This window comes from Mus pahari, chromosome 5, assembly GCF_900095145.1.
Source record: "Mus pahari chromosome 5, PAHARI_EIJ_v1.1, whole genome shotgun sequence".
Lineage (NCBI taxonomy): Eukaryota > Metazoa > Chordata > Mammalia > Rodentia > Muridae > Mus > Mus pahari.
This window is the reverse complement of record NC_034594.1, coordinates 140,614,397-140,642,367: the sequence shown is the minus strand read 5'-3', so window position 1 is coordinate 140,642,367 and position 27,971 is coordinate 140,614,397. Positions and strand designations below refer to the sequence as shown.

The window sequence follows — 27,971 nt, the reverse complement described above, 5'->3', positions numbered from 1 at the left end:
CCCTTCAGCAGTATCTTGCCGGCATGAGCATGAGCATTAGTATCTAGGTTTGGTGGCTGATGATGGGATGGACTCCGAATGGGGTCCTCTCTGGATAGTCCATCCCTTCATCCCAGACATAGAGAGATTCTAAGTTGCTCAGGGAGAATATTGCATTTCTCTGTCAGTCAGACATTCTTGAAGAATGCCTAACTACGGGAGTCTTTCTTTCCATCGTCCTTGCCACCCTCCTGATTCTGGAAGTCGTTCATTAACTAGGGCTCTGCCGCAGGCTCCTCGGCTGCTGTTTTCAGTTAGTCTCCTCTCCTACATATCCCCACGGAAGCCTTCCGGTGCCATGCTTTGATGGAAAACCATTAGCAGTCTTGATTCCCTGCCTAAGCAGCCTGAACTCTGAGGCCACATATAGGAGTTTCCATATTTGTTGGCCCAGCCTACCCGTCCTTAAACTCTGGCTTCCAAATCCAGTGACCTTTACTCGGTTCCATCTCCCCTCCTATGCCGTGTACCACGTGAATGCCTGGTGCCCCTGAAGATGGTGCTTCTCATTTCTCTCCCTAACCCCTTCTGTCTCTCACGTGGGCGACCCTGCATTCCCACACTACCTTCCCTATGCCATTCCTGTCCCAGTCATAGTCACTGCTCCAAATGCAGTTCCTACTTGGCATCTTTCTTCCTATTAATCCTTCCCTTCATTTTTCTCACACACACAAACTCGTCTTACAGCACTTAAAATCATAAAGCGTGTGTGTGTGTGTGTGTGTGTGTGTGTGTGTGTAATTTCCTTATTTTGTTTGGTGAAAATGCCAATCAAGAGACGAAAAGAGGCTACTAAATTCAAATAAAATTTTTAATGGCCACATCTAATGTATCATCTGTAAGATATTTAGTAATCATGATTATTTTAAGTGCTTCAGTTATCCATAAATAGGCTGTGTTCTAAACCCCAACATGTTCTTAAATATATCCTTTTGGGAGTAACTTTTCTAGGCAAGGTATAGTAGTGCATGCATAGGAGGGAGATGGAGAAATTTTAAGGTTAAGATGAGTCTGGGATCCACAGCAAGATCCTGCTTCAAAAGCAAGCAGCTCTCTAAACCTTTAGGAACATATATCTTGTAAGAAAATAAAATCAAGGGTCTCCTCCTCCACTCCACAGGTGCGATGTTGTGTGGGATATTGCTGAGCCTCATCTCCGTAGGTCCTGCCAGTCAGTTAGAGCCTCAGAGCCCCTTTCTTAGGGGGACTCTCTGGGAGAGCACCTGTTTGTTGGGTGGCCATGTCTCTAATGATTCTCTACACTCTCCTCACTTGCTGTGGAGCTAGAGCCTGCACACTCTGATTGGAGGAAAATGGAAGCAACCCAAAAGGATGAAAGTTATAATCTCAGATCACAACAAACCGCCCTGAGAGTCTCTTTGAAAATTCACACTGTAGAATTCTATAGTCTGACAGTTGATTTCCTTAGCTAAAGGGCCACCAGATCAACTTTCTTGCCTCCCCATTCCTCCCTCCCCATCTCCCCAGATTGTATCTTGAGTTCAAATGTGCAGAAGGAAGAAGTCTGACTCCAAGAAATCCCTCCCTTTGGAGTTAGAGATTTGTAAAAACAGAACCATTACCCTGTAGGATGAGATTATTATTTTAAATTGTTTGAAATGTGAGTTGAGGGAGTGAATTTGCTGCAGCCAGCCTGGAATGTCAATCCGCCTGTAGATTTTGCTTACTCAAAGGTTTTAGTGAAAGTGTGAGTGTTTGTATTATCTCTGTAGAGGCAGCGTGCCAATGACATCCAGTCATCAGGGGAAAAACGCATTAATTTTTGGTTCGTGATAATTATAGAAATGGAAAAACAGAAGAGATGAGGTTTTTATCTTGAAAATTGTAATGCAGGTGTTTTGTTGGAGTTTTCTTCTTTTTTTTTTTTTCTTTTTTCCTCATGTTAGGTAGGGAAGGAAAAAATGAACATTGCTTAAGTAAATAAATAGAATGTAAATCATTAGGACAAAAATATCCTACCAGTTCAGTAAATATGTGACAAGCACTTAGATACCACAGGGTTTATTTAGCAACACTCAGCCACACGCCAGGCTATATGCTTCTTAGCTGCTTCTGAGAGACCTTTCAGTTGTGCATATTAAGATGGTGTGACCATGTCTGAAGTTGTAGGGCTGGGATGGGAAGGGGGAGTAATCATTAAATTTGTATGCAAATTGAATGTTAAAAACTCAGTCATAGCAAGCTTACATCTCTCATAAATTAAATTTGAAAGGGTTAAATTGTGTCCAGATGTGCTTCCGGTTTGCTGACTTTAGATGACATTCAGGTCCTGTGACCAGGGACGAGGGCAGAGCCCCAGGCTGGTGATGTGAAGGGGCTGAGACAAAATGGAGAGGACCACATATGCATGGCCAGACTCTAATGAGTTTCCTTCATGACAGAACTCTTTGAATAGATCAGAAGACCTTTAAAAGTTAATACAGTGTCTACTCCTGCATGAGAGACGTTTTTAAAAAAACAGAGTTGTTTTTTTTTTCTCAAAGTTGTTAATGAATCAAAAAAAAAAAAATCACAGTGTTTTAATGTTATATACATCCATCATTTCTCCTGGCTGCCAGCTTAAATGCTCTGGAAGCAAATATGGGCAGATCGTTCATTGACATGCTCGTTCATTTTCATTGGCCTGGACACTCGCCCATTCAATAATCATAAGCACACTTTTTTATCTTTGGGGAAATGTACATATGTCACATATGTCACATGTAGGTCAAGTTACAAAAGACCTGGACCTGCAATAATACAAACCTCTGATGATGGCACTAGAAAGAAGGCTCTACAGTTAAGATGACCCAGGACTGTTTCTTACAACTATCTGATTCTACTCCCCTCTTCTGGGCTCTACAGGCATCAGGCAAGCACATGGTGCATAAACACACGTGGGGCGACAGCACCCATACTCAAAAAAAAAAAAAAAAGAACCACAAACAAAACAAAACCCTCTGATGCTAATCAACTCAGGAACAACCAATAATATCTTTACAAGAGTGTACTTCCCACCTCCCAGATACTCATACTCTGGGCTTCAGCGCAACAGCATCTTTTTCTGCATGTTCCTTATGTCTTTGTAGATTCACAGTGAACTTATTTGTCCTCCAAGCTAGTGATGTTTACACTCCAAGGGCACTACGCTACATCCATACTCTATGTGCATGTGCATGGTCTCTGTCTCAGTTCTGCCCATGTGACTATGGACAGCTTATTTTCCTTTGAGAGGATTCAGTTTCCTCAACTCCAGAAAGGACAGTTGAGCTGAATGTTATATAAACCATTGTCGACTTAATATTATATCTATGAATAGTGATTATTTTCCTATCCCCACAAATCAATAAATATAGCATGAGGAGAGATGCTTAAATACACAAGTAAGGATAAACTGTGTTGCTGAGAAAATTCTAGGCTGGGAAGTGACCAATGTCCTCCATGTTCTTTTCATTGAAATTGTGTTTCTAGCATCCTGTCCAGCTCAGCCCACTCTCAGCTTCTGAGAAATTATTCCAGACTCATGTGGCTCCTGCCTTCTACGCTGTGAAAAAACCCACAACTTCAAAAGGGAAATTCACTTTTGTGGTTGCTTCGAAAGGGCCATGTCCCCATAGACCTCAGTAAACATTTAACATATTAAATTAAGCAAAGACCAGCTATGGGAAACAGTATAGGTTTCTGAAGAGGACCACTTTCTCCTGGGTCTAGCCTGGTCTACTCTTTCTTTCTGAAGAAATCTATGTTCAGAGGCAAGCTTGTCTTGAGTAGACTATTATTCTGTTGTTGTTGTTGTTGCTGCTGCTGTTATTGTTGTTCCTCCTCTTCTTCTATCTCCTCTTCTTTCTCCTCCTCCTCCTCTTCTTCAAGAAAATCCCATAGTTCTTATAGAAAAGTAAAAGTGGGTAATTTTTTGAAGTTTCCATTTCTCTGGTTATATTTTATCTGAGGAGATTCGTTTCCAGATCTGTAAATATTAAATATTTAGAAATCTTCATATCTAAATCTGCTTCAGTTTTACAGTATGGATAAGCAAATAAAGAAATGATTCATTCAACAAATATTTAGTGAGAACCTTCTAATATTCCCATAATCAGTAACAGAAACATTATAGGACATAGCTCTGGCAATCCATAACATTACCAGGAGCTAAAAGGGGTGGAAATTATCTGCCTTAGTCATCTGGTTCTTGGACAAAGAGCTATACTGCCTAATGCAATCAATATAATACATTATCTTAAAGGCATCTTGGAACTAGATGTCAAAAGAGGCATTTATATATGTAGTCCAACCATCTAAAATATTTCAATTACTTATAAATATGATTGGCCTTTGCTGTGTATTCTTTTATATTTCTTACAAGTGACTACAGCAATGGGATTTTTGTCTTGGTAAGAATCGTCTATTTTAATCTTGTTTAGTAAGTTAACACACAACTATTTGGAGTGCTTGGTATGTGACTAGTGTTTTAAAAAGGGGGGGTTAATTTTATCTAATTTCAATTAATTTAAAAATAGCCATTTGTACGTACTGGCTGCTATCTTGGGCAGTGAGACCTATGTGCTCTGCCAGTCATTTGACAGACACCCAAAGTCATTCAGTAGTGTGAGAGGCATGGTCATGCTGCAAAAGAAGGATAAACACCCTTTAAAAATACAGAAAACAATGATTTTCGCTATTCTAAGATAAATAGAACCCTTATTTAATATTAGCCATGTATAGGAAGCTAAAACACATTAGCACAAGAATATGCTTTAAGCAAGGAAATAATATGGAGGGAGATTTAAAATATAAGTATAGAATTACCTACATTTATTATAGTCCTACTTGCAGTAATTTTCAGCTATTTAATTCCCCTAATTATAATTTTTCTAGCCTGCCCAGGTCATGTTCATGTTGAACCCTTTGGCTAAGACTCACCCATTCCATGCTTCTACAAAGTGCAGGCTCTATTTCAGTTCCCTCTGCTGACCTCTGCAATCCTCTCTCACAGCCTTTGCCTTGCCGCCTCCTTCCTGCCCTGTTAGTCTGTGCCAAGTGTGGCTGGCACCTCAGCAGTATCATCCGGGGGGGGGGGGGCAATGAACAGTGAAGAACTTTGGTCCCCATCCAGACCTGTTAACTTGGTTTCTAAGATTTCACTCCATAACCTCTAAGCTTGTGAGAGTCATCTTGAGGGCATCAAGTCTAAATCCTTCCTAACAGAAGACTTCTCTAAAAGAAGGAAGTAATATTGGTTTCTTCGCAGATTTCTTTAATTTTCCAAGAATTTTTTTTAAGCATTGATGGATATGCCCTTCCCCGAAAGGAAGAATTCAGTGTGCAAGGGACTGGGGAGATAGTTCAGATATCCTTGCAAACATGAGAATCATGGTTCAATTCGCCAGAACCCATGTAAGAAGTCAGTGCATTTGTACACTCCTAGAATCCTGGGGCTGGCAAGGCGAGGTGGGAGACAGGGACAAGTAGATCCCTGAAAATGCTCAGGACAACAAATCTAGCTCATGTAGCAAAATCCCAGACTAGTGAGGGACTGACTCTGTCTCAGATAAAGCATGTAAGTGCCCAAGACTCCTGAGGACTGACACCCAAGTTTGTATGAACCTCCACTTGTGTCCCATGCATGTGCACACAAACCCATACACGTGCACTCACACACATGATTTTTTTATAGTGCAACCAAACTGGCTAGATTCTGCCATTTTATCTGCCAATGTCATCATGCACGCATATGTGCACCCTTCAGACCTTCATCAGTTCATGGAACATTCCACACTGTGATGCAGAAAATAGTATACTTTGCCTTACATAAATATGGCTGTTGTGTGTATCGATGACTAGAGTGAGTGTTTACAGGTACTGTTTTCACTTCTGAGGCCAAGTTTTCTACAACTAATGTGCAAAATTGTCAACGCACATTCTCGGCCTTTTGGTGGGTACAGTAAGGACACATGTGATTTGGCTTCTGTGCTATAGCTCCATATACCTGCCCGGGTCCCAATTTATAAAGACAAACAAAAGGGCAAGTAGAAGAAGAAGGGCAAAGCCCATAGGTATGCACAGAACAGTCTGGACTTTTCCAGGCAGTCTAAGGTTCTGTTCCTATCCCTTCCCCAGCCTACCTCGCCCTTATACTGTCTTGGAGCCAAGGAGTGCTAGAAAAGCCATTTAAAGTCAAGTAGGGTGATTTATTCTATATTTGCCTATTTTTTTTTTTATCTGGTAGGCTTTCTTTTAAGGGGAATTATAAACCACCCTCTTCATATGAAAATCTTTTGAAATATGTATAAACAGAAATGTCAGAGTGACTTCCCTCATGTGTAGGATATTAAAGCTTCCCCGTTTTTTGGTATTTTCCCCCATTTTAATCTGGTGTCCTTGAACTACAAGTCTACTATGTCTTCCTTGCCTCCCCAAACTCATACAAAAAATTTCCCCTCATAGTCAGGATTGTATGAAACTTGCATCTACCTACTCAAGGACACAATCATGGCCACAACTGAGCTTCCACCAAAGGGACACTGCCAGGGAATGATGCTCTGACACAGGAAGTATTTAGTCCTTCCCTCATCTGCTCAGACATTCTGGAAAGACCTCCCAGGAGTCTGAAGGCTCTGTGCATCTTCTGTATAGGGAAAAGGACAGCAGACATGCCTCACTACGTCTCTCTGTGTTTACAGTTGTAGCGCTAAGCTCTGTTTCCATCAATTATGCCAGGGGCACTAGCTCATAATATTTACTGAGATCCTACTAGAGCCTGTCAACTGAGGCCAGACTGATCATGTGTTTCACCCAAGGTCAAGTAGCATGTAAGTGGCAGAGCCAGGTGTGGACCCAGTAGTCATAGTCCTTAAACTGCTTAAATGTTGGGTGTTGTCGAGATCCTTGCACTGTGAGTGTCTGGTAAATTGCCCTGCGATGCATCTTTTGTAACTTAAAGGGTATGAGAAAGGACTCTAAGAACTGATTCCCTCTTTAATTGGGTATCCTCTCTGAAGGCTTACATTTCATCAATTCTGTCATCAAAATTAAAGCTAGACAATTATAAGAACAACCCTATCCTGCATATACCTTGGGCAGCAGAGGGATAAAACTGAATATGGAATACAAAGTGAGGGTTAAAAACAATTAAGATACACAAGTACTAAAGGAGGACAACAAAAGCCAGTATGCCAGGACGAGTGGTTAGACACCATCGGCAAGGACACAGAGGCTCAAAACATCAGTCCGAAATCATATAAAATAGCAAATTAAAGGACAATTAAGAAACAATAATGATAGAAAATTAACAGGCTAGATTGACACATATAATTGTATTAATTACTAACACTGACTTGCTTTTTGATGCGAGGCACTTTATATGCCTTAAGTTACTTAACTTACATGTACTTCTAAAATGCCAATACTTAAGAAATTGTAAGCAAAATCGATGGACATCAGAATAATTCACAAGAAAAGTGGTGAAAGCTAGCAAGATGGGCTTGCAGGTGACAAGTTTCCACTATTTAATATTTTGTTAAATTTTCATGGGTACCTTGCAAGGGGTTCTCTTTCTCTTCCTCTCCTGAAGTGTCTGCGACTATATATGTCCATTCTCTGAGTGGCCTCAGTAAGGTGGTCCTTTTCTAGAAGGAATCCTCGGAGCTGAAAACTCCCAGTACGTTCAGACCTTGTGGCAGTGGACAAGCCTGTGATGGGGTTCAGCCTCGGAACTTGGCCCAGGTTCCTCGGATGTACTCTAAGGCATCCTAAAGTTGGGATGAAGAACTTGGCTGGTCTGTACTTGTCCTCTCTCTCTGGACCATGGATTTCTGAAAAAGGATCATTTTTCTTGTGCCCAAAACAAAGTACTTCAGCTTGAGTCTGACACTTAGCATGCCGCGAATGCATCTTCAAAATGAAGCTGGATCAGTAGTTCTCAGTCTTCCTAATGCTGCTACCTGTTAATACAGTTCCTCATGTTGTAGTGACCCCAACCATAAAATTATTTTGTTTCTACTTCATAATTGTAATTTTACTGCTATTATAAATTATAATGTAAATATTTGGTATGAAGGATCTCCCCTAAGGGGGTTGCAACCCACAGGTTTTGAATCACAGGTCTAGATAAAGTTGCTTCTACTGTGGGGTTGTGTTGATGTTTTTGTAGAGTTGGGTTGGGTTGGGTTGGGTTGGGTTGGGTTGGGTTGGGTTGATGTTTTTGTAGAGTTGGGTTGGGTTGGGTTGGGTTGGGTTTGGGTAGAAGTGGTCACCTGACATCAGATTGTTGAGACTGGGTTGTTGTTTTTTTTTTTTCCCCTGCCTGAAACCTACACAGACATTTATGTGTGTAGTCTAGAATGTTTCTCTTCCAGAGCTACCTGAGCAAGGCCTTTTCCCCTTTGACCTTTTCTATTTATTTTAGATTTGTCATCTTTGACCTCCTCCTTGTTCCTGTAGTTGAATCTCTGTGTGCCAGAAATGTCTCCCGGGTCAGTGGGATAGGTAACTGTAGCTTCCCTTCTGCTTCCCTTCCCCCATCTTCCCTGTGCAGGAGGTGATGTCACTGTGGTTTGAATCTGATCCAGAATTCACCCCTTCACCCATTCATTTGTTCAGCAGACATACTCCTATGATAGGTCTCTCACTAGTCGGTTTTTATGATGGGTGGGCATGATGGAAGAAGAGACAGAAAGTGCCTCTTCTCTAAGTAGGCTGCCATTCTGTCTTGGTGGATTTCTGTGTTTGAAGTTACTTTTCATAGGAAGGGAGAGAAACCAGTCTGTTTCCATAGGTAAGTATTTTTTTAAAAGAACTCAGAAATGACTTGGTAACACTCTCCTTGGAAGCCAGACCCCCGTTCACTCAGTCTCTTCCAGGTTGGTCACAATCTGACCTCTTCTCATCCCCAAGCTTTAGAAGCTGGCCACATACCAGCGATCTACTTGGGGGTGTAGATTTTCCTTTATACACTTTGTTTAAATCTTCAATGTATTTTTTTCTTCTTTTTCTTCTTTATTCTTTTTGACAACAAATGAATAGTTAGTGCTGAAAATTAGAGAAAACAAAACAAAACAAAATAACCCAGAATAAAATTACCACTTACTTTCAGCACTTCGGTCTGCCGGCACTTTGTGTGTATGTTTTTATGTGGGTGTACAAGAGTTACCTGTCATTTTGTAGCCTACTTATTTTCCCAAAAATATGTTATGCATACTTTTCCATATTATTAAACATTCTTCTCAAACATAACTTTAAATAGTTGCATAGGAATTTGTTATAGGGCAGGTCCATAATTTTTTAGTATTATTAATAACGCAGCAGTAGACTTCCTAGTTTAGAAAATACAACACATGTTTTCTGTTATTTCCTTGGATAAATTTCTAGAAAAAAAATAGTGACATCAAAGGATAGGAACATGTCTATGGCCTTTGTAATAATGTAAACTTTCCTTCTGAAAAGTTCTATTATGTTGTAGTTCCTACTAGCAGTTTATAACTAGAATTTCCCCCACACCCTCAATAATAATGCCCGACAGCATTTCAGATTTTGAAAACTGTTTTGCTTTAATTTCTACTTTTTTTTTTTAATTAGTGGTGATGTTCGATTTTTTTTCATGTTTATTGGCCTCTTACATGTTCTTAAAAATGTTCATTTTTTCCCCCTTACCAACTTCAAAGGCCTTCCACACTGTAAGGATACTAACTTCTGAACTTAGCTAACACTTCGAGGATAAAGTTCTGTTTGCAAATGCAGGAAGCAGGTTCAGAATGAGTCACTATGCCTTTTACTGTCTTTTGGGGATCTTGAGAGAGAAAAGCTGGGTTGAACACTTGATTCCCAGTGGTCTGAGTTAACTTGACATCTTCAGTATGTCTGACCTGTTTAAAAAATCTACTTAGTATTGTAAGATTGAACTTAAAAATTGTCTAAAGGAACCTAAAGATAGGTTATTAAATATAGGTTAAGTATCTTCAAGGAGACTTCTTTGAAGGTATACCTTATACCTATTTGACTAAGTCAAATAAATTAAGTCTTTTCTTGCCTAGTTCATAACCTGGTTGAAGAAATAGAAGCTGCATATGTTTAAGGTCCCTTTGTGTTATGACCTTTGCTAGATGGAGGTCAAGGAAGTTCACCTTTGAGAGACTTGCAGCTTTTCTTATGTCTGTTTCTAGATCAGCTGCCATGTGTATTCCTTGACCATCAGTAAGCAGCACACTTTTCTAGACTCCTGAACTCAGACCGTTTGCCTTCCTCTTTCCATAGTACAGCCTCTAGAAAAGCCAAGGCAGATTCCTCATCTATCAGGACAGCTGGAAAATTTCCACTGCAAAAAAATTGCTGTAATTAACGAAAGGGGGAGAGCGGGGGATGTGATTTAAGAAGCTCGACCATCTATGCTTAGATGCGAACCTCAGAATACAAGTAGGTACCTGCTATCATCTATGGACTATCTACTCAATAAAGCTCCTGAACTTTAAATTGTTGAGTCCATGGATTATTCCAAGCCCTTGCTCTCGTTTCAACAGTAAACGGAATTTTCTTATAACGACAACAACATCCACTGTAAGTGCATTGGACACAATAGTGCCTAATGTCCCTCCACACTGTCTGCCTGCTTCCTCCATCTCGGCTTCCCACTATATCCCGCCCCCGCCCCTCTGTTAGCTGTAATGACCCTGCAAACACTAAATGGCATTTGAGTGCATTAAGCAGCAGACTCTCCAGTGACATAGCAATTACGGCTCTGAAATAGATTTGGTGCGTCACAGAAGATAAGGGTTTTGAAAGTTTCTGTTGTGATTATAGCCTGTAACTCCCACAAATAATAGGCTTCAAAATAAGAGGCTGCCAGCGAAGCCTTTGTGGCTTTGTCTCAGTGATGGCACGTAAATTGCTATTAATGTCCTAAGTGTACTTGAATATGCCAGTCTTTGGGATGTGGAGTTGGCTCAGTGTCTCTCTTTACTCGGCATGTCATTGTTGGTCTGATAATCTGGGGTAATTGCTGTCTCTTGGATGGTCAGAAAAGTGTAAGAGGTTTAGCTTCCTGCGTGACAGTAAATAGCCTCAAGATTTACAGGGCCAGGGCACAATCACAGTCCAGGCTGTGTGTGTTCCCAGCTTAGCCACCATCATCACAGCAATGTGTACATTATATCTGTGTGTGCCCCGAGTCAATGATACACTTGGCGGCCAAAGCCAAGCAAAATCGAAGGTTATGAAAATGAAATGAAGAATTCCGTTCAATGTGGGATCAGCCAATTGGATCATTTATCCCAAGAATTTTAAAAATGTATGTTTTGCTTGACTTATCTAGATTTGGCTATATCAGTAAGCATTGCCTTACATACTATACACTATTGCTTTCCATTATAGCTGTGTGTGTGTGTGTGTGTGTGTGTGTGTGTGTGTGTGTGCACGTGCGCACATGCTCGTGCCTGTGTTGTTGTATGTGTATGTGTGAAGTCTTAGGATGTTATGAGTAATTTCTAAACCTCTTTTAGTGGCCCTCAAACTTCAGGAAATGTGGAAAGTATGTATGTTTTTTGACTACTGTATTGATGTGTGTGTTCTCTCTCTCTCTCTCTCTCTCTCTCTCTCTCTCTCTCTCTCTCTCTCATGTGTGTGTGTGTGTGTGTGTGTGTGTGTGTGTGTGTGTGTGTGCATTTGTGTTGGTTTGTGCACCTCTGAGGATAAAGGATGTTTATTCAGATATAAATAGAATTCTCTTCACTAAAACATCTCTATTTGACTGAATCAAGCTGAGCTTATTTTTCTTTGCCAGAAGATCAGGATAATCTTTGAAAAGTTAAATAAGAACTGACTTTTAAGTTTTAACCCTCTGCTTACTATATAGTTCCACTCAGGACCCCTATACAGCTATGCGGCATAAAAACATTTGGTACAGTAGTTTTACTTGTACTTTTAATAGGGGTGAGAAAGCAATCCTACACCTGAAACTGTACAGTGTCTCATGTTCTGTGCGAGCCTCAGAGGACTACAGCTGGCTTCAGTCTTTGTCTTCCGTGCCTTATGTAGCAGTATTAATTCCAGGTCTTCATGATAGATGAAGGTAGGAAAAAAGTCACTAGGGAGCACCAAAGCAGATCCCTGAGTGCCAACTCTAAATGATGACTGTACATTGTCACCTACCCCATTTCCCCTTGTCTTAAGCACTCATACTATTATCCCATGATGGGGACTAAGTCTGGTCAATTTAGTGTCCTCTCCTGAGGAGTTAGAATGAGCTCTCATTGATCTCTGTGCCAGCCAATATGTATTTATTGTCCAGGGTAAGCAAATGACCTATCCCACATAGTTTTGCAACCAGGGCCCCATCTTCCTAGGGTCAGGATACTGGTGAAGCTTTCAAAGAACAAGTTCTTCATTCATGTAACAAAGGTACAAAGAAGCTACTGCATTAGACAGGTCCCTGGCCTTCAAATGGCTTCTTGTTGCATTATTTGCGGCCTCACTAAGGAGAAATGTCAAGGCAAGATCTCCATGGGCTCTTCAAGTCCATTGATCAAGTTTTCTGTGTCCTCAGCCCTATTTCTAACACCTGCCCCCTGGCCACATTTAGATTCCAGAGTCTTTGACTAGAATTCTTTTTCTGTTTGGAAGCATCTTTGCTGCACTCTTTTATTTCCCTATGTTCTATTCACCTTCAGGCTGACAGTCCAGAAGTGTCTATGACATTCTTATATACTATTCTGACCTGGCACTTAGGACAATCTAATATATATAAAATGTATAAACAAATGTCTATTTTCCACAAAACTATAAAATCCTTGATACTAGAAACTAGATTTTTTTTTTTCTCCTTCATTTTTCTATCTACCTCTGTATCTCTAGTAAGTGGCACACAAGATAGAACTTAAAAAGACAATATTCCCATGGAGATCTGAAAAGCTGGGCATGGTTCAAGGTCAGAATAGAAGGTCAGAAGGTCAGTGGAGTCCAATCTAGAGAAATACATGATAGTGCATCTTGAAGAAGCCTACAGGGGATAGCTATCAAGCCTGACCTTGAAAGATGATGTGGATTCCATAAGATGAGGAGACCTAGACAGGCAAAGCCAAAAGAAGTTTCCAATGGATTTCTCTTTAGGGCAATACGACATCTCACTTTGGCTACCGAGCATCTGCTACTTCATTGCAACATCTTAAGCTACCAGAGTCGTTATAGCAAGTATATGATTTCCCAGTAATGTTGACTGCACTGTGTGCCTTTCTGAAAGACCTGCCCAACAAGATCTTAGGGCTCCTGAGTTTATGGTAGTGTGCCAGCGGTAAGACATTCCCAGTGTCACCTAGGGCTAGGTAGCAATCAGAGAGGAATCCTCAGCTGTCGAAAGGGTTGTTGAATCCTAGAGCCAGTCTTAGAAGATCCAGGCAGATGACTGATTTTAGGGACATAGGAGGGAAAGTTGCTCTAGGTGAGCTCACATCTCAGAGGGAGACCCAATTCTAAGATCAAGTGAGTGTCCTAATCTTTAAGGAACTGTGGGACACTAAGCAGATCTGAGGCAGAGAGGAAGAGATTTTCTCATCCACAAGGGAGTTTCTGTTTAATAAGAACATTTCTGTATAAGGGAGTTTCTGTATAAGGGTTCTCAGATGCAAGGTTAGGAGAAGGTGGTTAACACAACTGATGCTGAGACATGTATGTCTGCAAGAAATTCCCCAAAGAGGCTACCTAACGTAGCCAATAAAAATATTACCAAACAACAGCAATAACAAAACAGGATTTGTTTTGGCAAAAATTCATATTTGGTGTGTATAAGGGCATTCTATATTAGACATGCCACCTTCATTCCCATAGCCTAAGATGGAAGCTGGATGGGGGGGGGGGGGTGTCTCATCCCTGGAAAGAGAAAAGACAGGGAAGCATGCCCCAGTGGAGGACCATTCGGACTGTGTCTGCCCATTTCAGAGTTTTCCCAATACTCAAAAGTGGTGACCTAGAGACTGTCTGGATTCCAGGTAAGAAATGTACCTTCTCCTTGACTCTTTCTGGACACTGCCACTTCTTGAGATGGTGTGTGAAACCCTGTACAATATCCTCAACTGTTCTCCCTGGAAACAAAGTACCATCTCGTAAATGTTAGTCATAGCAAACTCTTTAGAATGAGCTCTCTTCCTGGTGGCAATTTAGTAAGTAAGGGAAAGCTTACAGGCTGCATTCAGAGTTAACCCAGACACTAGACCCACTTCGGCTTGGTGTTTTGAATAAATTTTAAATGTACTTCACTGCTTCCATATACTCAGACTGCACTGTCGAGCTCAGAAACCTGATCTTCCTGTATCTTCCCTTGATGGGGAATGGATGCTATGGAGTCCCCCACGTGTCTATTTCATGTTCCCTTCAATATACGTCTATCAAAATTTGTGATGTGTCAGACACTGTGGTAGGCTCTTTGGAGTCAGAGACGTTACACAGCCTTGCTGCTGGGCTTCGGGTCTTGTGAGAGAACACATGGGAGGTGGTGGTATAGGTGGGGTGGCCAGGTGGGCACAGAGCCTTGAGGGGCCTGGTGCAGAAATGGACATTGCCTGGGAACCAAGTTGCAAGGATAATTAAACTCAGCTTTGAAAAGAGCTTCTACATAAGCAAATATCACTGGATGCTTGAGAGCGTTGTATTCAAGGAGAAAGAAGTAGAGCTGCTCTGTTATGGGAATCCCTAAGTAGCCTGAGATGGTTGAAGTAGTAAATGAGAGTGTTGGCTTGGGAATAAACACAATCAAAGATGCTATAGACTGGATGAGGACAGTGACCCTCATCTTGAAGCCAATGGAAAGTCTCGAAAGGTTTACCCTGGGCAGTGATATGATCAAAATTACATTTTCGAGAGATCCCTTTGGGGCAGCTCGAGATAAGCTTGGAGGAGTGCCAGGCTAAGCCTAGATCTGTTTCCCATTGTAAATTTTCCTGGGAAATTTTAAACTAGAGGATGACCCCTGGGGGACTTTCCAATCACATTTGTACCACAATTTGACATTCCGAAGCCTCTCTTGGTAAGCACTCACAAGGTTATCTTGGGAAAGCACATTAGGAAAACATAGTTGTTCTAGCTTGATAGAAAAACAACAAATGAGGTCACACATAGTGGCACATACCTATAATACCAGCACTTGAGAACCAGAGACTGGAGGATCACAATTCCGAAGCCAGTCTGGGATACAAAGTGGGACTCTGTCCACATTTGAGAGGAGGAGGGGGAGGAAGAAGAGGAAGAAAAAGCAGTAGAAGAGGCAAAGAAGAAAGGGATGGAGGGAACAAGAGAGAATGGGATCTTGGATCTAAGGTGAAGCTTCCATGTGAACTGATGTGTCAGGGACACGGAGGAAGTGTGTGTGTGTGTGTGTGTGTGTGTGTGTGTGTGTGTGTGTGTGTGTGTTTAACCCACATGTGCCCAGAGGAGAAGACAGGATACATCCATGTTCTTTGTTTTGCTTCCTCGTTGTCCCACCAGCCCGGCTGATTGAGGGCCTGAAGCACGTATACCTCGTCGTCCATGCTGAAGGCATCTCTGATAATGGCATCTGGCCCGTATGCAGATCTAGCCCAACTTGGTGCTGACATCAGCCAGTTTGTGGCACCTCAGTGTATTTCTGGGTTGCAAATGAGAGTTTCTTAGTGCCAGGCTCGCTTGGGCTGTCAAATCAGGTGATAAATTCTCTGTATCAACAGTGTGCTGCTAAGGTAAGCACAGAGGAAGAGCGGGAAGGAAAGGAGATGGGACAGGAACAGCTCATAGCCCACCCACCAGCCCAAAGGGCCCCCAAAAAGCCAGGAAGAGGCAGCTACCTCTCCACCCCCCTGTTCTGGTCTTTAGGTACACTTTTGTCCCAGAGTGGCCTATAGAATGGTCTCTTTTGTTTCAAGCATTTGCATCCCTGTCCTCTAATACTTTCATTTGGGTTTTGACGATTTCTATTTCTTTTCCTTACCTTGGGAACCTGGTGCATTTAGTTCCAGTTTTTATCCTGTTACCTCTCCCCTCTATAAGGTTCTAGGTTTAGCTTATCCGGTTGCCTTTAGCTTCGCCAGGTGAAACTAAGATAGGGTCTTGCTTCTCCACCCTATGCAAATGACTCTTCTAAGAGGAATGTTTTCAGAAATGAAAAAGACTAAGTCCTTAAGGGTGGTTCCTGGGTCGAGCACTGTGAAGTGTTGTCCATTATGAAGGAATCAGACAGGAAAGTCGGGGTGCAGAAAAAAACATTTTCTTAGCTTCCACCTCCCTCCCACAGCTGCTAATGAAAGCATCCTTTCCTCTCACTGTGCCCAGATAATAAATACACAAAGGCAGAGCTTTCTGCTTAATATTCACCCGCAGTCAGGGAAGAGGGAAAGAATTGCTCCCAAGGGTTAATGTGGCAGTAAGCGAGGTCAGCTGTTTCCCAAGATGGTATGGCCTCTGAAGGTCTTACGTTAAAGCTGGAGCGTTACCTCGGAAGCAGCTGGAGTGATTTACTGGAAAGACAGTGCAGTTGGGTTCTGTTTGCTTGCGGTTTCTGAGCTAGCCGTTTCCAGCCGCCACGGCAGCAGCGGCCGTCCTCCACTGCACAAAACACTTCTAGGGAAGGAAATTCTCCCAGGTCTCTGGGCACCACGTGAAAGTGTCTTATAAAGTGCTTCTCCCTGTCTGACTTGAATCTCCTGTGCTACTGTCTCCTACATTTGGCAAGAAGCAGGGGAGCCTGATTGGTATATCCATGGGTAAGGTGATCAGCTACACAATTTGATTTAGGCCACAGTGCTTTCCTGGAATACGGACTTGGGGCTAATGTGGAAGAATCCTGCCCTGGGATGGTGATTGCCAAATCTAAGGGGTGTGTGTAGGGGTGTGTACCCATTCTTTGGGCTTCCCCATGAAAGAGGAGGTGGGGTGGGGAGTTTGTTTGGCTTGGTTTGTTATAAAGCTAGAAGGTTTATTGTATGTATTTACAAATTTCATATATTCTCTTTCACTGGTCCAATTAGCATATGCAAAATGTTCATTTTGATGTTTGATTGAACTAAACTTATCCACCATCTGTGAGTTCCCTGCACCCCTGATATCTTGTACTGGTTTGAGAAAGTCGAATTTTTAAGAAAAGAAGTTAAATTCTAGTTCTTTGCTAAATTTCAGTTCAGAGATGATCCGGAGAAGTCTCCCAGATCATTATGGAATGCCAGATCTTCCTGTAAAGATACAGCGTGGTTAATGTTCTCTTCTGAACACTCTGTCAGAGACCCCCACTTAGGACTGTTTTGATGGAATAATAGTATGGTTAAGTGAGGTGGTCGTGGTCATCTCAAACTCCCCTGTGCCATGTGCCATATGCCATGTGCCATGTGCCATGAGAAAGATACTAGCTTTCCTGGGATGTCTTTCTCTACCTGACTTGTACCAGGTCACTCTTAAGGTAGCTTTTCCTCCCTGGCACTTTCCTGTATCTTGTGGAGTTGTACTTAAATATCTTTTTATCACTTTCTCCTAAGATGTCATACTGCTCAGTCAGCACACACACAAATGCCTGCCTACTCCCCTCTAGCCCCATGCACACCATGCCTGTCTGTCTGTCTGTCTGTCCGTCCGTCTGTCTATCCATCCATCCACCCACCCACCCACCCACATACACATATGAAATTACAAAGATAGACAGATATCAAAGTGCTAACAGTAATTACCTCAGAGTAATAGATTATGGGTGTTAAATACTTTGCTTTTTAAGCTTGTCTATTTTTTAAATATTATTGATAAGCTTATCCTTTTATTCCAAGGAAAAAGATAAATGCCCATTAGAAGATTTTCTTGTAGAAAAAGCAACAAATATAGTCACTGTGCCTAGGAAACCCCAAATGACACCAAAATATATATGCCCTTAGTTGGGTAGGAAAGCAGAAGCACCATTTCCCCATGACAACCTGGGCTAAGAATTTGAATTAATTCTATTTCTGACTTGGATTATGCTGCCAAATCTTTGCCCCTAGAACATTGAAGACCCTCACATTCGGGTATTCTCATTGTGCCTTCACTGTTCTCAATAAGATGCCCTAAATATATATAAGTGGAAGAAGTCTTCTAGCAGAGAAGGCAATGAAAAGAACCATCTGATGGACTGTGGAACCGAAGGCTGGAGCTCAGAGCAGTTGTTCATGGACCAGAAGTTAGGGAGGCATGTTCTTCTTGGAATAAACCACTTGGCACTTTCCTTCTTAGGGAATTTGATAAAACCTACTCTATGCTAAAATGACTGTCAGAAATGGTTTTGAATGAAAAATATGGCTTTGCTGGGAAAGTTGAATCATCACTCAGTGAGCCAATGGCAGAGGAAGCCAAGTCAAGGAAAGGGGGCAGAGAAGGAGCTGGCTTCAAAATTCAGGAGGCAAAAAGCCGGGCGTGGTGGCACACACCTTTAATCCCAGCACTCGGGAGGCAGAGGCAGGCAGATTTCTGAGTTCAAAGCCAGCCTGGTCTACAAAGTGAGTTCCAGGACAGCCAGGGCTATACATAGAAACCCTGTCTCGAAAAGCCAAAAAAAAAAAAAAAAAAAAAAAAGTCAGGAGGCCGGTGTTCCATCCTGGCCATGGTCTGGAGGCTTTTCTCCTGCATCTCAGCCACTTTGTGAATGAGATGTAACCCGGCACCTGTTCACATCGGATGCGCAGATATCCTCTCTTCTACTTAGTGTGGATTTTCCAATAGTGGTGTGGTGGTCCCTTATAGGTGTGAATCATAATGAACCGTGAATAATAACACCCAGAATTTTTCAAGACTAAAACGAGAGAACAGATGATAGGAACTGTTTTTCCCAGTGATCCCTAAGGCATAGTCTGTTTGACCTTACCATTTCCAGAGTTGAGATAAATTACTTCCAAGAACACAATGATTGGGACAGGAGATACATTTTAGTGCAGTGACCTCAACGATCTCAAACATATCAATCATGAATTAACTGTCATAGAAAAATCACTCCTGAACTCTTTCAGTTCTGGGGTGTTTAGTGCAAAGACTGTCCACTCCACAAGCCCTGCAGAACAGTGCCTTTGTTTGGGGCCTCCTGCCTGGTACAAATGGCCTCCAGAGGCCCCATCAAGTCTCCCATCTTACTACCACTCTGATGCATCCCACAGAGGTAGCCATGATGTTTCATTGAATCACCTTCTCAATGTTCACATCAAAGTTCATCTTTTCTACAGTGTACTTTAGTTCCTGATGTGCCAACAAGACACCAGATTGTTCTCATGGAAGCCCTCATCTTCTATTTTTTTGTTTGTTTTCAGTTGAAAAAAAATTATATAATATATTCTGATCATGCTTTCCCCTTTCCCAACTCCTCCCAGATCTTCCCCACCTCCTGACAAACAAACAGGAATACACACACACACACACACACACACACACACACACACACACACAATTAGAAGCCAAAATACAAGCAAAAGACCAGTATATCAAAAAAAAAATATATATATATATATATATATAAGTCAAAAAGTGTTGGCCATCTACTGCTAAGAATGCTGTCTACCCTTAGGTGGGTTAATATACCAGGTAAGCCTCCACTGGAGAAGACTAATCTTTCCTTTGCACATAGGCATCAATTACAGATAGTTTCTTTATTAGGGATGAGGATCCAAGTCCTTTGTCCCCCTCTCTGGCTTGAACCTGTACAGCCCTGTGGGGACTGAATTGCCTCTGTCCATTCACATTTGCATGAATCCTGCTGTTTCTGGAGGACTCTGCTCCCTTGGTGCCACCACATCTGGTTTTTACAATCTTTCCATCTCGTCTTTCACATAGGGCTCAGAGCCTTGAGGGGGAATATTTAATGAAGTCATCCCCTATAGGTCTGAATCTTCTAAAATCTCTCACTGTCCAAGTTGTGGCTCTGTGTGATAGTTCCATCTTCTGCTGGCGGAAGCTTCTCTGATGGTGAATGAGCAAGGCACTGATCTATGGGTACAGAAGAATGTCATTAGGAGTTATTCTGTTGCTGTGTTTCTTTAGCAAAACAATAGTATTTGCTTCTCCCGTAGGCCCATGGCTTATCCTGTCTTAGATGCTTGGCCACCCTAACAGTGTCAAGCCTGGGTTCCATCTCATGGAGTAGGCCCTAAATCTAATCAGAGTGATTGGTTACTCTCTCATTTGCTTCACACTTGTACCAGCATATTTTGTAGGCAGGCTACTAATATAAATCGCAGGTTTTGTCGCGGGATTGATAATTTTCTTTCTCCTCTGGTAACATGCACAGTACCTTCCAGTACTGTGAACTCCCACTAGGCAGTGAGGGCAAAGCCCCTAGTTAGACACCGACTCATTTTCTTGGCATTCACTGAAGTTTGTAAGGGTTGTCGTTATCTACAGGGTCTCATCATCCATTTGTGGAGAGCAGTCAATATCCTTGGCAGCAGCCTGAGATGTCTGGGGTGTTTTTTGGGGTCCCTTTAGCCAATGACTCAAGTAGAAAAAATAAATAAAATCCAACTACTTGACGTTTGCCTTGGTGGCTTAGATCTCTAGCTGGGGCATTGTCTCTGCCATTATTTGGTGACTCCATTTATATTTTTTTATATGTGTATACATGTCAGGAAGCTTCTTTACTTTCAGGTTTCTGTATGGTCCCTCAAATCCTAATGTTAGTTGTCCCTTCCCATAGTGCCCTTCCCCCTCTCTTGCATCCCTCTCCCATTCAGTCCTCCCTCTCCAGTCCTCCTCCTTCTCTCTTCATAACAATATATTCTGCTAAGTACATTAGTTCCTGATTTTCCAACAAGACACAGTATTGCCCTATGGAAGCTCTGGCCTTTTTAACAACAGGCTCAACAGTTGAGCAGGATCTATCTTGAATTATAAGACATTTGTGGTCTTGTCTTAGCCCCTTCCTTGAATACATCAAATATACTCACTCATCACCATGTACCAAAGAGATTCTAGACCCTGGCATAGAACAGGACCTGGTATCCCATAAACACTCAGGACACACAGTGCTAGATTGAACTTCAGATAAAAAATTAAGCCAGTCTTCTTCATTCTTCCCAGGGGAAACCAAAGCCAGCCATGTTTAGGTACTTTACCATATCAATGGCTCACTTGTTGCCAAGATTAAAACCAAAATAAGTTTCTCATGTCTCCTGACTAGAAGGCAGCTATCACTTCATAGATGGCTGGGACTGAATTATAGAATCTTGGAGAAATACAAACACATCACATAAGTGGGAGGTATCAGCTTTGGATCCAAAGGCTCACTGGGAAATGAACTCATCTGATTGGTGGGGGGAATATTATCATCTACAACCCAATGAGCCCATTTTCTGGGTGTCCCCATGTGCCAGGTGCCAGTCCCATCCACAAGTTGCATCATTGTCATTGTCTGCTCAAAACGGCCACCTGATCACAGAGGACTGACTTCTCTCCCTTTTTCCCTTCTAGGCTAATGGAGGTTGGCAGGATGCTACTACCCCTTCATCAGTGACCTCCCCTACAGAAGGCCCTGGCAGTGTTCACTCTGATACCTCCAACTGATCTCCCAGCAATCGCATCCCGGCTGACCCTGTGCCGCGGTTGGGGCAGGGGCAGGAGGGAGGGTTTCTCTCCCAACGCTGAAGCGGTCAGACTGGAGGTCGAAGCAATCAGCAAACACAATAAGAGTCTCCTTCTCTTCTCTTCTTTGGGATGCTATTTCAGCCAATCTGGACACTTCTTTATACTCTCTTCCCTTTTTTTCTGGGTAGAAGCCACCCTTCCCTGCCTCCAGCTGTCAGACTGGTTTCTGTCATCTTCCCTGGCCCCTGCTCTCTGTCATAGACTCCCCGGTTCCTGCCCTCTATTACTTCACTGAAGGAATTTTTTTTTCTTCCACAATTAGAGGAATTTAAAAAGGAAAAACAAATTACAAAGAAAACAATAAACGCATTTGTATGTTTTCATGCTGGTGGTTTGAGGAGGCAAATTTACCTCACTAGGAGCCCTCATCCCTATGTTGACAGGCAATCCTTCTGTCTCCCTTGTTACTCTCACTACCTCTTAGCAGGAATACACCACACTGCCCTACTCATTCCAAGCCACTCTGTCTCCATTTCCCCCTTCTTTCTGGGAACAATCCTGATTTCTTCCTCTTCTTTCTGGCCCCAGGTGTTTGTTGGGGATGGCCATAACTGGGCTTCTAAAGGTGCCACATGTCCCAATGTAGTTCCATCATGTTGAGTCCTAGACAGGAAGTCCAGCAGGTAAGGGCATAAAGAACAGTAGAGGCAGGGCTCCTATCAGCTTTCTCATCCTCTTAGAAACACCTCTTGGTCTTAGAGGCACGGTCTATGAACATCCAACCGTTCAGTGTTCAGAACCTCAGGCAAGCCAGGTCTAAGAGAGGCATCCTGTTGAGGGTGCCTACAAAGAGTGAAGGATCTCATCCTGAAAGGCCACACTGTCCCTTCATAGACACGCACACACATACGTGACACACAGGTGGACACATGCACAACCTCACAGCTTTGCTTGGCAGGATGCTACTGACCTCTTGTCAGTAACCTCTGCTACAGAAGGCCCTGGCAGCGTTTACTCTGATACCTCCCAGATGGTCTCCCAGCAATCAAATCCTGTATGAATACGTACATTAGCAATCATAGTGCTCTATCTGGTGAGCCCAAGAGAGGAGCAGTATGTGGCTAGGGCTTCTAGGACCCACTAACATGTACTTACCACAGTAGGATGTGCAGGACTTCATTAACATGGATCAGGATTCAAGTGTAAATTGTCTTCATTCCTCCCACCTCTGAAGCTCTAAGGGAGCCACACACAGGACTTCCTATATCTATGATGGATTTGGATGATATGTTTGTTTTTTTTTTTTTATTATATTATCTTTTCAAAATATTATAGTAAACCATTGTCTTCACTCTGGATTTTTCCTCCAGAGAGGAGAATTGTATAAGTATATGGTTAACTTTTTCTAATTAATTTGAAGACATAAGAATCATAGAATAAGGATGATGAATTTTGTTGTTGTTGTTGTTGTTGAGAAAATCAACAGTGACCTATCTATATGCCAAGGGATTGACAGAAAAATCACAGTTGCTAGAAAGGTAGTCTTGCTTTTGACGTGAGCTTAAATTCTCCAGATGGTTCTGCCAGCCAGCTTTGTCAGTAGATTAAGTGGCAAGTGGTCAGATATCTTTGGGGCCTCATGCACTTCCTCTGTAAAATGGGAATTGTTATCCTTGGCTCACCAGGAGTCTTGTAAGAGACCTGAGACACTGGTCTTGCTTGTATTTAATCTCCAGGTCTGATGGTCAGGGAAAGCAGTGTCCTTATTAATGAACATGCCATGCTAGGTCAGAATAATACGTTGTTTTCTTGTTCTAATTTCTGCTTGTTCTCAGTCCCTTGATGCCATCACCATCGTGAGAGTGTTTCAGAGGCTTTCTGCTCTGATTTGTTCTGTTTGTCTTCTTAGGATAGAGAAGAGATTCAAAACTAGAGGTGTGGAACCTGGTTTTATTAGTTTCAACTTGAATCCAATTATGAGGCCTTGCAAGTCCTTGTCCCTATGACAACTCTTCTGCTTCGGGGACTCCCAGGAAGAAGTACAAGAGCTTGAGGGCTGAGAGACAAGCCCACAGCAGCAAACACATTCCACATGCAGTGATAAATAGACATGCTTCATGTGTGTTTGGAGGAGTTGGGCACCTGGAACCTGAGGGGACTGAGTATTTGAAGATAATGCAGAACGGAAATATTTGGCAAATGAAAATTTGTCCACCTGACCCAAGTCACTAGAAAGATTGTCATCTAACCTGTGCCATGCTCAGAATGGGTTGCCTAGAAGGGACAACATGTGTGTGTGTGTGTGTGTGTGTGTGTGTCTGTGTGTCTGTGTGTGTGTGTGTGTGTGTGTCTGTGTGTCTGTGTCTGTGTGTCTGTGTGTGTGTGGTGTGTTAGTGATGAGAACCGGTGATCTTTGTCTTTGTGGCAGGAATACACTGAAACCACTCAAAGAAGCATGGTTGGATCACATCATTTTCCATGAAGCACATTATAAGATTTACTCAAGGGTTCTCTTGGAAACAAGAGTGACCCCAGCTCTGGATGGAACACAAGAAGGGACATGAGTGGATCAGGCCACAGCAGTGCCACCCTCACAGAATGCTTCTCTCTAGGCAGTGGTTGTGCTGAGAGTCCCACCCACCCAGCACTTCATTAGGCCTCCTGTAGGTCCAACACGTAGCCAGCAGTCTGTTCTCCATGCCCACTGTCACCTCCAGTGTGGCAGCCACCAGATCTCTGTGATCAAGCAAGGCTAGGGAAAACTGGTAGCTTCCAGATTGAAATGGAAAGAGTGTGCCTCTAAAAACTAAGCTCCCTACGACTAGGTCAGGTCAACTCTATAGATCCCAAAAAAACTGTGCCCGAGAATTCTTCATAGTCTTTAAGTACAAGTGGGAGTGCTCTGTCTTCCACAATAGCAGTTCTCTCTCTCCCAGAAATGGTAGCAGACCTTGGGATTGCTACCGACCTTGGGGTTGCTACCTATAGCTTGTTTATCATCGCCTCTTCCCCTTAGAGTAGAATGGACTTCTGGGTAGCTGTTGAGCCCACAGGCACCTTCTCTCCACTTCCTTCCCTGTGGTAGTAGTACTTAATTATTCTTATTTTTACTATTATTTTGATTGCTTTCGCTCACACCTATCTTCGCTTCTTTCTTCCTCCTCTTTATTTTTTCTGCCCAGAAAAACCTGACTTCGATACCAAAAAAAGATAAAACTACAGAAACTCAAATTTAAAAAAAAAAAAAAGAAAAAAAAAGAAAAAACTCTTAGAAAAAAAAAGAAAAAAGGAAAAAAAAAACCTCAACAATTCTTTCAGCTTTATTAACATTTTCCATTGTTTCTTGCGAATTGTGTCTCGTTCTTTGTAGTATTGATGATGAACATTTGATAATGAATGTTCTTGTATATTCAGATAAAGAAAAAAAAAAACCAAAAAAGCGGTCTGAATTTAATAGTGTTTATAATAAAAAAAAAATTTTAAAAATGACCCTCATAGCACGCAAAAACAGAAAGGGGAAGTGTCCCTTCTCTCTGTGACAATACACATCATTCCTGCATATTTTTTTTTAACACCAAACTACCTATGTTCCTCATTTCTCCCGTTTTTATTTTTTATTTTCTTGCATTTGTGAATTAGTTCAAGAATGCTAGAAAAGTGTCAAGGTGTGTACATCCATTTCTTCTTTCACGATGTTTAAAAGTGACCGTAATTCATTTTGTAAACTAAGAAAAAAAAAAAGGGAAAAAAAAAAAANAAAAAAGNAAAAAAAAAAAAGGTTGGGATAGTGAACATAATAGGTTCAACCTAACACATTATGTTTATTAATTTTGAGACCCAGAAATGAATTCTTCTCTTGATTCCTGCTCTTAAAAATACAAAAAAGAGAAAGTTTTGTTTTGTGTTCTTTTTTGGTTTTGTTTATTTGAGGGGGGGTGCTCCTTTTCCCCTGTTGGGTTTGTGGGTCTTGCTGGGTTTCTTCCTTACATGTGTATACAGGGTGATGTGAAAAGAGGTACCCAGGAGAGAAGGCTGCTTCCATGCTCTGCGTTGCCTTAGTCCATGGCAAAACCAATGAGAAAGCCCATGGCCTCGTGTCCCTGCTTTCTTGCATGCCCAGGGTGTGTGGCACTCTGATAGTCCCTGAGATAACAAGACAGGGACTTGCTTCCTTAAATACTCATCAACGCTGTCCAGGGGATCTCTTACATTGAAAAGAAAGGCTTTTGTTGATTTAGATTGTCCCAACCAAGGGTTTTCTTTCTCCCTGATTAACATCAACAGTCCACAAGAATGCTTCCAACAAGACTGGGATCTTTCTCCAGGCAGAACTCCACAGGACGTACTGTTGTGGAGGGCACCATTACCCAGTAGAGTAGAACTGTGAAGCAGGCCCTGGGCCCATCTTGTTGGGATCCAGAGTCTCGTATTCTGTGTGCAGTGTGGGTGAAGTGAGAAGCCAGGGTCAAGGCTGCAATTGGAATGCTAAGAACTGTCTTTCAATTGGTGCACTTGTTGCTAACCTCCAGTGAGGTTAAACTCTCTTAAATTGCCAGATGGGCTTCACCAGAAAGTCTGTACTAGTCATAGGGAAAAAGAAAGCCATGTGGTTAGACAGACTTTCAGTTTCAGACATTGCTCATTCAAACACTCAGAAAGCAGACAGAATTCCAACCAGATTCATGAAGAAGACAAGCTTGAGAAGCGAAGCTCTGCTGTAGGAAGCGGTCCACCTGGAGACAGCTTAGCTCTTGTTTCTGTGTCCTGAGAGATGAAAGGCACCCTTTTCACGTCACCTTTGTGGTTTTCAGTCTAGCTCAAAGCTTTCTGGAAACTTATTATTATTTTTTTTTTTTGTAAGCTACTTTTTTCCCTTTCGTTAAAATAAATAAAACATTGAATGTTTCGCCCCCTTTCTCTCTCTATTTCTTCTTCCCTTTGGGGGTTTCATTTTGAAGTGTGTTCCTTTGCTTGTTGGGTTTATCTCCCCCTCACTTTTTCTCCTTATCATTGAGAGTATAAACCTGCAAAGCTCAGCTCTACTTTGGTTTTGAAAGTTTAAGCTTTTCTGCTTCTGTCCGAGCACAGGCCTCTGTCCCCTTCGATTCCAGCTGAACGTTTGTGTTCTCTAATGATACTAACATGATGTAGGTTTTACAGTCTCCTAATTTGTACTGGTAATGCAGATTCCAAATAAATAGTTTCTTTTGTTGCAAAAATATATATATACACACTTGTATTTTGTGCAGACTTCTTCTTATGTGCTGGCAACTTCTCTTCCCTAAGTGGGCCAGGGTTACTATCACTTGTGCTTTAAATTATTACCCTAATCAGGCAAATTCTGAGCTACCAGCTTCACAAAGGGATCGAGGGAGGGAGGGAGGGAGGGAAAGAGGCATAAAAAAATCAATTGGACTGAAAAGGAGAGTAGCTCTTTTGCTCCCTAAGTCATGGTTATTTACCCAGTGGGCTATCTTTTATTTTTTTAAAACTGGAATGGTCTGGTCCATAAGGGAAATGGTCATTTTCAAGAGATGTTTCAAGGCAAAGAATCCAGGTTATGAATAATACTTGTGGACTCTCCAAAATATTCTAGATGTCACTCCAGCAGTCTGCTCATCTGCAATCGGTTATATCTGCTGCCCCGTTGAAGCACTCAGCCTGATTGTCTGTATCCACTGGACCTCTGGTTTAGGTTACCACCTGATAGTGTTTCTGGTGTTTTAAGCACATGCCTCTGCCTTCAACACCGCGTTTCTCTCTTTGGAGTGGGATGCATTTACTTGCCTACCTTCCCCTGACAGATTTTCCCACCAAAAGCACAGTTCTAAGCAAGCATCCCTGTTTCCAGTTTTGTGCTTTACATCTCCAAAGAAGGCAGTTGAAAGTTGAGGAGCGGAGGTAGCACCACATGCCCACCCCGTCCCATCACAATTCCAATCAACAAAACTAGACCAGCAGAGGAGCAGTGGGAATTAAGGTTTCTTTCTTTCTTTTTTTTTTTTTTTTTTTTTCTATTGAAGAAACTGTCAATGGCCTTGGAAGAAGAAAGCTATCCACAAATGATTTTAAAAATCTTTCCAGAGGCCAAAAGTCTCAGGTTCTTTCTTCAAATTTAAGCATAGAAACACATTGTGTGTGTGTGTGTGTGTGTGTGTGTGTGTGTGAAAGGCAGACTCAGACAAAGTTCTTTCCCAATTATTTGGAAAAATAATTTGATTCACCCATACAGCACATTCAGTAGAATTCACTGGAGCCATACAGAACTACAGGAAGGAAAAAGCCAAAAATGTGTAATGCCCCAAATACAAATCAAATATATTTCCCGCTATGCAATAATTTAAGACATGTTCCAGTCATGGTGCCTCCTCCCAGTATTGTGACCTAGGGATCCAGGTCTTTGT

The 27,971-nt window shown here is 42.0% G+C and overlaps 1 protein-coding gene across 4 annotated transcripts in view; it reads left to right on the top strand.

The window, feature by feature from the left end:
• Pbx1 (PBX homeobox 1) overlaps nucleotides 1-27,971 on the top strand; it is a 312,314-nt gene that overhangs the window by 251,757 nt on the left and 32,586 nt on the right. For 2 of the 4 annotated variants that reach the window (XM_021197266.2, XM_021197269.2), the window contains one exon: nucleotides 21,454-26,786. The exons of the other annotated variants lie outside the window; for them this stretch is intronic. In XM_021197266.2, coding sequence (XP_021052925.1) covers nucleotides 21,454-21,546 — 93 coding nt within the window. In that variant the 3' untranslated portion in view covers nucleotides 21,547-26,786. Of the gene's footprint in view, nucleotides 1-21,453; nucleotides 26,787-27,971 lie in introns of those variants that run through there. 4 annotated transcript variants of the gene reach the window in all.